Genomic DNA, 11,877 nt, shown 5'->3' on the forward strand with positions numbered 1-11,877 from the left:
GAATATATTGCACATGACATATACAGAAGGTATAAAATCTCATCACCAGATATTCTTCAATTACATTTTTCTTGTCTCATGCTTTATTTCATTATGCTGTTAATAGTAACGGGAATGTTTACCTTTTATCAAATACCTTTTCACTTGTTCTACGTATTTTATTCCTCTTATCTGGAGCGTTCCTCCACAAAAATAAAAGTTCATTATTTGGAACCTTTCTTCATATGCTTCACCATGCTTACCTTTTCATTTTACTTTATTCCATTTTGCTTTATTTCGTTGTACTTTATTTCGTTGTACTTTATTTCATTTTACTTTATTCCATTTTGCTTTATTTCGTTGTACTTCATTTTATTTTGCTTTATTTCGTTGTACTTCATTTTATTTTGCTTTATTTCGTTGTACTTTATTCCATTTTGCTTTATTTCATTGTACTTCATTTCATTTTACTTTATTTCTTTTTACTTTATTTCATTTTACTTTATTTTATTTTACTTTATTTTATTTTACTTTATTTTATTTTACTTTATATTTTAATTTACTTCATTTTTTGTTTTATTTTTTTATTTTTCTGATATCATAAAATAAAAAACTTATAATGAACTTTATATGGGACACACTTTCTCTTCATACATATACGTAATTATTGCCCATGCACAAACATCCTACAAGCATATTATAAGATTGTCTTTTTTTCAGCGATTTCTTTGCTTCCATATACCAATTAAAAATAATCTAATGAACAGAACATAAGAGAAAACAAGTGAAAATAAAAGAAGCGGGAGGGTGGGAAAGACAACAAAAAGAGACAAAAAAGACTACAACAACAGTCACTATCAACTTACTGTACAAAAAGAATGTTTCTATTGCGTCTATTCACAGTATGCGCATAACCTTACGTATAAACGAATGCATGTATATTTGCATGAACATGTACATGTAAATGCACATTTAACCACACAACATTCTCGTATAAGCGTAAAAGCCATTTTGAAGTTAATATAATATAAAAGTGTTTTCTCAATTTAAGGTGTAAAAATGTGAAACAGTTATAATGCAGTTTTCCCCTTTTCGTTATGAAAATATTTCTGATATGAAATTACTCATCCTTTAATCTTTTATTTTTTTTATCATTTTTACATTTACTTTTACACTTACATTTGCAGTGTAACGAGTACAGTTATTTCACTACATTATTATATTTATATGTTCATTGGAGTTGTATATTTGTGTATAGATAAAGAACTAGCTATGCTGTATAAACTTTCCATGTTATATATTATACATTTCTTTGTTCCTCACACTTATATCTTATTACCTCATAGGTGTACGCATATATGCACATACATGTGCATAAACATATATATACGTATGTCATATGACTGCCCACTGGTTAACATATTTTTGTTGCTTTTTTTTTTTTTTTTTTTTCGTTCCCTTGTCACATGTTACAATACTCACATTAATGTGCATATAAAAAGATATATATGGGAGCAGTTACTCTTTTTTTTTTTTAAATTAGTTTCTATTATGCAAGGTTGTATGTAAAAAATGGAATATACGTAAATATATATATATGTATATAAATACGTGTGTGTGTGTGTGTGTGTGTGTGTGTGTGTGCCTGTATGTACGTTCCAAAAGCATTTACGCGTGAGCCAAAAATAGCGCATAACAAGGCAAAACTTTTTTTTTGCTGTTTTTATATATACATAAAAATAAATACATATTTATATATACATACAATTATGTACAAAAAAATAAACAAAACGCTAGGATCATATAACCAAAAGGGGTAAAAATGGAGCATATCAAATATCTGTACACACTATACTGTTCAGGAGAAAAAATGATTTAATAATATACAATATTGTACATAAATTTTTATTTCTCTACCGTTTAACAAAGACTTCAACAAGGGCATATACCACGATGTCCTTTTAGTTCGTACATTGTTGATTTTTTGTCGATTTTTTTTGTTTACTAATTTTTCGTTGATTTTTCGTTATTTCTTGTTATTTCTCATTTCTCGTTATTTCTCGTTATTTCTCGTTATTTCTCTTTATTTCTCGTTATTTCTCGTTATTTCTCGTTATTTCTCTTTATTTCTCGTTATTTCTCGTTATTTTTCGTTATTTCTCTTTATTTCTCGTTATTTCTCGTTATTTTTCTTTATTTCTCTTTATTTCTCGTTATTTCTCGTTATTTCTCGTTATTTCTCGTTAATATTTTACTGATTTTATATTGATTTTTTTTTTATTTTACCAACATTTCCATTTGTAACAAATTAAACACGTACGCATACGTACATAAATATGTATATTCATTTATTTATTTATTTTGCTTAAGTATTTGCCTAATTTATGTACGCATTTATTTATTGCATTTGTGTCGTACTACATATTTTTATATTTACATTTTAATTTACAAATTTACTTTACGAATTTTACCTATTCATTGATGACAATTTTTTTTCTGTTTTATTATTTTTTCTTTTTTCCTATTTATATATATATATGTATATATATATATATTTTTTTTTTTTTCTTTTTTCCTATTTATATATATATATGTATATATATATATTTTTTTTTTTTTTTTTTTCCTATTTATATATATATATGTATATATATATATATTTTTTTTTTTTTCTTTTTTTTCCATTATATATATATTTATATATATATTTCTCTGTTCAATTGTGAGAGGGTATACAAGGATAAATCAGAAATAATAGTCCTGAGTATAATAATAGTAATATGTATATGTTTATATTGAATTATGTTTCTTCCCATTATATAACCTTTTTTAATGAATTATTTTATATGTACGATATTATAAAGCCGAATAGGCTATATCTTGGATGAATAGTTTATTCCTTATTATATATATTATTTACATTATTATGAATATAATTTTCTTTTTTTTGGTATGCACATAAAAAAGAATACATGCGTACATTACGAATCATAGATTAGTTACAGCTTTTTTTCTATAAACATCAATGAGATTTTGAATATTCCCATATTGCATATTTATACACCACATATGTATGTATGCATATATATACATATTTGTATGTGTACATACCAATATACATACATTATATTTTTCAGTATACATATTAATATGCATACTTACTAAGCAATGTACATGTGCATGTACACGTACCTTATATGATGAACAATTTGTTTTTTATGCATTAACATTAAGCACATTTAGCATGTGGCACGTCTTTCCCCTTTTTATGACGCGTTCATATTTTGTATTCATTATCTCGCCCATTTGTATGACATGTTCATATTTTTTTGTGCTACTTCTCAAGCAATTTTTCATGATACATTCGCATTTATATGACGTGTTCATAATTTTTTGTACAACTTCGCACGCATTTTTTCATGGCATAGTCTCATTTGTATATGACACGTTCATGTTTTACCTTTTTAATTTTAATCTGTATTTTTATCCATATATTAATATTAATTTTATTGTCATTTTTCTGCATTTTATTCTATTTTATTGCATTTTACTACATTTTACTTCATTTTACTGCTTTTTACTGCATTTTACTGCTTTTTACTGCATTTTACTGCATTTTACTGCTTTTTACTGCATTTTACTGCATTTTACTGCTTTTTACTGCATTTTACTGCATTTTACTTCATTTTACTGCATTTTACTGCATTTTACTGCATTTTACTTCATTTTACTGCATTTTACTGCATTTTTTTATGAAACGTAGTAGCGAAAAATGGCTTTGAAGAGCATAAACATAAGCGGAAACTTCGACTGGTGCCCCTTTGAGGAGCATAAAAACTATTTGATATGCTTTAATTCGCATAATTTGCTATACTCGAATAACAATAATTTGAACAATTATATATATTTACTAGACATAAACCTGAACAATGATATTCGAAATTTGGAGATTGTAAGTAAATTAAATTTCGAGGAGGCGTTAAATAGAGAGAGTGAAGGTGGGAAAAACTCAAACGGCAATGAATATATAACATGCTTCGAATGGATAAATAGTAGCAATTTTGTGGAAACAGAGAATGAGGATGAATTAAGTAAAGGGATAATAGTAGGTGGGTTGACAAATGGTGATATAGTACTGTTAAACGCTCAAAATTTGTTTGAAGGAAATAATAAAAATTATGAAAATTTTATATTAAGTAAAGTAAATGTACATGAAAATTCAGTAAATTGTTTAGAATTTAATAGGCATAAGAATCATTTAATAGCAACAGGTGGTAATGATGGACAATTATTCATTACTGATATTGAAAATATTTATTCTCCTACTTCGTACGATCCATATTTAGATAAAAATAATTTACAGAAAATAACTTGCCTGAACTGGAATAAAAAAGTATCTCATATTTTGGCTACTTCATCAAATAATGGAAATACAATTATATGGGATTTAAAAATAAAAAAGTCTGCAGTTAGTTTTAGAGATCCACATAATAGAACAAAAACATCTTCATTATGTTGGCTAGCTAATCAGCCTACTCAAATTTTAGTGTCATATGATGATGATAAAAATCCATGTTTACAACTTTGGGATTTAAGAAATTCTAATTATCCAATTAAAGAAATAATAGGACATTCAAAAGGAATTAATAACATATGTTTTAGTAGCATTGATACAAATTTATTGTTATCCTCAGGTAAGGACATAACTAAATGTTGGTATTTGAATAATAATAATTTTGATATATTTAATGAAGTTAACAATTCAGCTAATAATATTTACTCCAAGTGGTCCCCATTTATTCCAGATATGTTTGCATCAGTTACGAATATGGATACAATACAAATTAATTCCATAAATAATGGAAATAAAATGACAAGTAAGTATATCCCAAATTTTTATAAAAAAGACGCAGGTATTTGTTTTGGCTTTGGGGGAAAAATCTGCTGCTTTGATAATAATAGTATTGATGTTATGTCAGCCGTGTTACCTGATCATTCAAGTTCTTCAAATCTATCTGCACAAAGCTATGTAAATAAAAATATTCCAAATAGTAATGAAGATAACGATGGGACAGCAATAAACAGTAAGGGGAAAAACAACCTGCTGGAAAATAAATATGTAATTAAATGTCATATATATCCTACAGAAATGGAGCTAATAGAAGAGGCAGATAAATTTGAAAAGTATATTACTAGTGGTAATTACAATGAATTCTGTGCATGCAAAATTGCCAAGAGTGAAGATGACCATGAAAAGTTAACGTGGAAAGTATTGCAGTTGTTATGTACATCACAAAGATCCGACATTGTTAAGCAGTTGGGATATGATATGAATGAAATTCTTCAGAAAATTAAAGAAAGTATAGGAAAGCAACCAGGTTTTATTTTTAAAACACTGGTGGAGGAAAAAAATAATGACAATTTGGCAAATAATAATATGGCGTCAACTAGTAATTTGGGAGCAGATAATAATGATAGCAGAAATGCGATGATAGGAAGCATGAACATGAACGGCATGGACATGATCGGTATGAACAATAATGACCCGACTCTTTCGTCCTCACCTTTAGGTGACAACCAGCAAAATTTTAATAATGAATCTTTTGATGTAGATCCCGAAAAATTTTTTAGGGAACTGGGGGAGAAGACAGAAAATGAAAAATTAAAAGAAACGACAATGGGTATAGAAAATAGAAATAATTCCGAAAAGGTAAGAGATAAGGAAAGAGTAGATGATGAAGATAGTGATGAAACTAAGGTTAAAGAGATGAATGATGAATTTTCAAATGAAAAAAGAGCAAGTATAAATAGTAATATGAGCAATGTTAATAACTGGAGTTCTGGAATAGAATCTATAATAAAAGAATGTGTATTGGTAGGAAATATTGAAACAGCTGTAGAATTATGTTTGCACAAGAACAGGATGGCAGATGCTTTATTATTATCTTCATTTGGTGGAGAACAGTTATGGTATAAAACAAAAACAATATATATTAACAAACAGAATGATAATTTTTTAAGAAATATTAATTACATTTTAGATGATAAATTAGATCATCTAGTTAAAAAAATAGATTTATCATCATGGGGAGAAGCCTTATCTATTCTATGTACCTATGCGATTAATAATTCAAATTTTAATGCATTATGTGAAACGTTAGCTAAAAGATTACAAAACGAAAAATTTGATATCAGAGCAGCATCTATTTGTTATTTATGTGCATGCAATTTTTCTGAAACAGTGGAGATATGGAATAATATGCCATCAACAAAAACCTCTTTGTTGAATGTATTACAAGATCTTGTAGAAAAAATGACTGTATTAAAAATGGTTATAAAGTATGATCAGTATAATCCTATAATGAATCAGAAAATTAATCAATATGCTGAATTGTTAGCAAATTCTGGAAGAGTAAAAGCAGCAATGACTTTTCTTTGTTTAATACAGGATGATCATTCTATGGATAGTCTTATACTACGAGATAGAATTTTTAATAGTGCTACCCATATACTATCACAACAGGTAAAACCTCCTATATGCCCTTTTCAAGTTGTTCATGTAAAACCGTCTGGAATAATGCACCAAACGCAACAGCAGTACCATCAGGGACAACCCTACAAATCAACGGGCATATTAATGGGTAGCAACGTAATATCCTCCAATCAATCAAATTTGGGTTCTAGTAAAAACCTGGGGGGCCCAGCTATGTCTTCCCCAATGTCAATGCAGAAGCAGCAGAAGCATCCCCACCAACCGCTTCAATCACTTCAACCACATCTGCAGCAGAAACATGTACCGCCTCCTCCTCCCTCCACTCATTTGGGTTATGGTCAGATGATACCACCTAACAAGTTTAACGCACCCGTTGTAAGTGGTTCATCTATTAATATATCATCCTCCTTTTCAGCGACAACAAATAAAAATTTTCCTCCATCAAACCCCAATACTGCAAAAACTCTGATAGGTACTATGCCTCCATCATATATGTCCACTGCTAGTATTCCTTCTCTTACAGCTCCAGTTGGTGCTTTCTCACCATCCTATGGATCAGTACCAAATTTTTCAAATTTGAATACTACTCAAAATATTATGAAATCTGAACAAGACAAGCAACAACAGCTTACACCTATGTTTACAACACAGTCGTATGCAAATATAAATAATAAAGCAGTACCAAATGCCAATGTTATATCTCCTCCGAATGTTACTTCACATGTAACACCACCTATGAACACAAATCATATAAACAACAGATCGAACTTTTCAAGTAATCAGAATATTGCAACATCCAATCCATTAAATAGAGGCACAACAGTCCCTTCAAGTGCAAATTTAATGCAAACAAATAATATGATACATCCCCCGGATCAGTTTGTGAAAAGGGAGGAGTGCATAGATCAATCTATGTATGGAGTTGTAAATGCTCCTTCCATGCCATCTATGAGTAATTTACAGACAAAAAATTTTCCGGGATCATTCCAGGATGGTATCAGCAGCGTTGGGTTCAGCCCTCAGTCCGTGAACCCCCCCGCGTCTGGTAAAAATTGAGGAGTAGCGTGCCGCATTGGGTGTATGTACGTGTGTGTACTTATGCATGTGTTTGTGCATGTATGAGTTTGCATGTGTTTACATATGTATACATATGTATACATGTGCTTACATGTGTTTACATATGTATACATGTGCTTACATGTGCTTACATGTGTTTACGTGTGTTTACGTGTGTTTACATTTGTTTGCGTCTTTTCGTTTGCCCCCCTTTTAAGGCGCCAACACGACCTCTCCAATTGCGGGAGCCCTGACGGTGACCCCGGGAATGCCTGTCCCATGGCCTATACCCACGACCACTCAGCAAGTAAGAAATTAAAAAGCATATCCGCACATTGCACACATGTGCATATATACATATATATATATATATATATATATATATATGTATATATATATATGTATATATATATATGTTTGTGTATATGCATGCATATGTATATGTTACTGCTCAAACAGGCTGTTAATCCAAGTTAAATATGTACATTTTTTCTTTTTTTTTCTTCCTCTTTCCACTGTTATTCCCTTCTCGCGCTACATTAAGCTCGGGTCAACAACCCAGTCAACGGCAAATGAAAACAAAAAAATACAGACAGCCACAAAAGAACAAAATGGAGTATTAATGAGTAGAGGAAATATTGAAAATATCAAGAAAACTATTAGTACCTTGTTAAATGCGTACACCGCCCAAGAGTCTATTAAAAAGAAGGCAGAAGACGTTTCGGTGAAGGTGCATGATCTTTTTGAAAAGTTGGACAACGGGGCTTTTAACGAACAGATAAATGAAAACATAATAAATTTAGTTAATTGTTTAAATGCTAATGATTTTAAAACAACTAACAGGATAATAGTGGACCTCAGTCGCAATCTATGGGATGGCAGCAATAAAGCATGGTAAAACTCAAAAGCAACCCTGAAACTAATTGGCGGCAAGCTGAGGGGAAATTTACACTGTACAGTTGTTTTACCACTTGTTTGTTTTATTACTTTATTGTTATATTTTTTATAATTTCATTTATTAGTGTTTCCTTTTTTTTTTTTTTTTTTTTCAGGATTATGGGATTGAAGTGCATCATCCCAAAGTGATTAGGGGGAGATCATCCAACCGAAAGTTACATAACATTTTTAATTATATTTTTTTTTTTTTTTTTTTTTTTTTTTTTTTTTCAATTTTTTCGTTATCTTTTTAAAAAGATATTTAACATAACAAAAAGAATTAAAACAAAAATAAAGCGAATCAATTCCCAAAAAAAAAAAAAAAAAAAAAAATTTTTTAATTTTTCGTTCGTAGAATGACGTATTATCGTATTAATTTACATTCCTTTTGTTAATTTTTTTTATTTCATTCAATTCTGTATCAACACTTGGAAAAAATTTTTAAAATATGCAAAAAAGGTTGTTATGTAGGTTTATTATGCATATTCCGCTTGCACAAAGAGGTAGATGTAACATATCCTCCACGTCCCCCCTCCGCACATCTAATCTTTTTAGCACTTCTTTTTAACGTTAACGTAAAAATGAATGGTGGAAAAACGGCGAATGGATCAGTGCGATGAAGTAAAAAAGACGTATGGTATGTATAGTTAGTCATATGACAAGAACTGATGAATTGTGATGCACCATGATGAAGCAAGTCCTTACACTCGGCGTTTATATTTGAAACAATAAAATAAAATAAATCGATAAATAAAATGGATAAGTATATATATAAATAAATGGATAAATAGATAGATACATAAATAAATAAATAAACAGATGGATAAATATGCAGATAAATTTTCGTATGCCATATGGAAACACCTATGCAACACCAGAACGCGCTACACCCCACAGGACACACCAATTTGTGGGCTCGAAGTGCATGGTGCGCAGGTGCCTCACTATATGGAGATTGGAGATAGGAGGAAGAGCTCTTCTAATCGAGCAACATCGCAGTACATTGTGAAGTGCAGTAATGTACATCGATACACCACTAAACACGGCTAAACATACCAAACACGCTATACACCGCTATCCAACTTTTAACCTTTTTTGTGGGGATGCATGCACAAAACTGAACTTTTTCCCGAGGCACGAAACATCTCTTCAAATTAAAAAAAAATAATAATAAAACAAAGGCGCATCATTCGGATTATTTTCCTCTAGATAAAGTTATCTCTTTTTTTTTTTTTTTTTTTTTTCCCTTTGTCATAAGGCACAGTTACATGTGCATGTGAGAGCGTCTATATGTATGTATGAACACACTGCTTACTAACGGATGGAGTGGTATCCCATCCTCCCTTCTCGCTTTAGAACGCGTCGTCATAGTCCGGGTTCTTGTCCCTCGGTTTGGGTCCTCCGGAGGGTTTAGCCAAAATGATCTGATCTATTTTAAGAATAGTTTGAACAGCATCAATAGCTAAATCGATAGCATACTTTTTGCATTTATAATTATCATATATATGATTATCCTTAGCAGAAGTGATGTGTGTGTATTTGTTAACATTTACGCAAGCTTCCGTATTCCCTTTATTATGTTCATTTGTAAGTTCGTTTATAACATCGGTGAAGTTATACCCACAGTTGGTAGCTAATATCCTTGGAATAACATGAAACGATTCTGCAAAAATTTTTACACTATAATTATCTACACCCTTTAACTCACGAGCATATTTTTTTAATCTCTCACAAAGCTGAATTTCAACACAACCACCACCATATAGAAACGAATTGCTTTTGATAGCATTTTTAACAGAATTGATACCATCATGTACACATCTTTCTACTTCATCTAGAAGATTATGTGTAGCCCCTCTTAAAATAATTGTACCTACTTTCTTATTTTTAGAATTAACGACAGTAACCTTTTTAGATGCTATTTCAGATACATATATAGATGATGCTGTACCAATTTCTTCAGGTTTTGGTACAGCTAACTTAACTAAAGACGATATATTCAATAATTTAGATAATCGCAGAGTTTCATATTTTGATGTAATTTTCAAAGTCATAATATCATTAGCATCACAGAAGTGTTGAGCTATATCAGAAATAGCACCATTAACAATAATAACATCTACACCTTGTTCTTTTATACTCTCAATTATTTTTTTCATTTGTTCTTCTTCCCCTTTTGTAAAATTTAAAAGTTCTTGTGCATTATGTAATAATACAGTTCCTTTAGTTTCTGTTGTTGCTGCTTCTAATCCGCAATTCAATATTATCACATTAGCGTTTTCCTTTTTTTTTACTATTCCATTTGTTTCTTTAGCTAACACCATACCCATCAAGAAATGAGAATCTACTAAGTTTCCCCCATTTAACTTTGACACTCTAATATTATCTACATCGAAATTCTCGATTTTTTCTGGCATTAAGGTACTAACACATTTAGCTACTAAATCAATTATGATATCATAATTGTTTGATAGATTTTTTGTTATCATAACTGACCTTATCACTTTCTTTATTTCATTTTCATCATAAACATTTTCTAATTCCCATGCAATCAATTCAGGAAAAACCCTTTCTATTTCATTATATCCTAACAAAAAACCTCTTAATATATCATTTATGTTAAATCCTTGTTCGATTAAAAAACTAGCCTTATCTAACATCTCAGTTGTTATTGTAAATACATAATTGGTAAAATCCCCATACTCATAATTCATTGTTTCTGATAATTTCTTTAAAATGTTAACAACAGGATGATTAATGTCTAAATCTTTTAAGATCGTTATGCAGTCACTTGACACGATTTTCTTATTGATATGATTTATTATTAACTTGTTCATGCATTTTGGTCCCAGTGATGTTTGAAGAATTGCACAGATCTCTTTGCATGCCTCTATGTTTTTTAATATAGCTTCCTCGTTATTCTTTACTATCCTGTAGCCGTCCTTTAGGATGGCGTTCAGCCCTACCTTGTTGGCAAACTGAGGGCAGGGAAAAAAAAAAAAAAAAATGAACGCATCTGGGTCTCATATGCACGCAAATAAGGGCATAAACACATAAGCTTGTCACACACACACACACACATGAACATGGACATATACATATGACCAGACGGACGGAATATAACTCCGCTTGGTCAACGAACTTATGGACCCTTTTTTAGGGGAAGCTTTTTCGAATCCGTAATAAGCATTTAGATAAATACTGCTTCGCTTCACACAGATGGACATAAAGACTGCACACGCACAATATATGTATAATCTTTATCGTGCAAAACATGATTACACGTGCTATTTTTCTTTATCATTTTACTCACCATGTTCGGCCGTCTGCGTGTGGAAGAGAATGTACGTGTGAATATACACGAGGATATGTATGTATATATATATATATATATATATATATATATATCTGCT

General features: G+C 30.3%; 2 protein-coding genes across 2 annotated transcripts; one reads left to right on the forward strand and one right to left on the reverse strand.

Annotated features, from left to right (window-relative positions):
- Nucleotides 1-3,751: 3,751 nt before the first annotated feature.
- On the forward strand, nt 3,752-8,614 carry SEC31 (protein transport protein SEC31, putative; the record flags this gene model as incomplete). The annotated part of the gene is made up of 4 exons (XM_029003177.1): nt 3,752-7,517; nt 7,747-7,835; nt 8,073-8,422; nt 8,581-8,614. The coding sequence occupies 4 exons, from the start codon at nt 3,752-3,754 to the stop codon at nt 8,612-8,614; spliced, it is 4,239 nt and encodes a 1,412-aa protein (XP_028859637.1).
- Nucleotides 8,615-9,816: 1,202 nt separating this feature from the next.
- On the reverse strand, nt 9,817-11,780 carry CCT8 (T-complex protein 1 subunit theta, putative; the record flags this gene model as incomplete). Its single annotated transcript, XM_029003179.1, has 2 exons — nt 9,817-11,442; nt 11,778-11,780. The coding sequence occupies 2 exons, from the start codon at nt 11,778-11,780 to the stop codon at nt 9,817-9,819; spliced, it is 1,629 nt and encodes a 542-aa protein (XP_028859638.1).
- Between the last annotated feature and the right edge of the window lie 97 nt (nt 11,781-11,877).

This window comes from Plasmodium malariae (genome assembly GCF_900090045.1).
Source record: "Plasmodium malariae genome assembly, chromosome: 4".
NCBI classification, from domain to species: domain Eukaryota; phylum Apicomplexa; class Aconoidasida; order Haemosporida; family Plasmodiidae; genus Plasmodium; species Plasmodium malariae.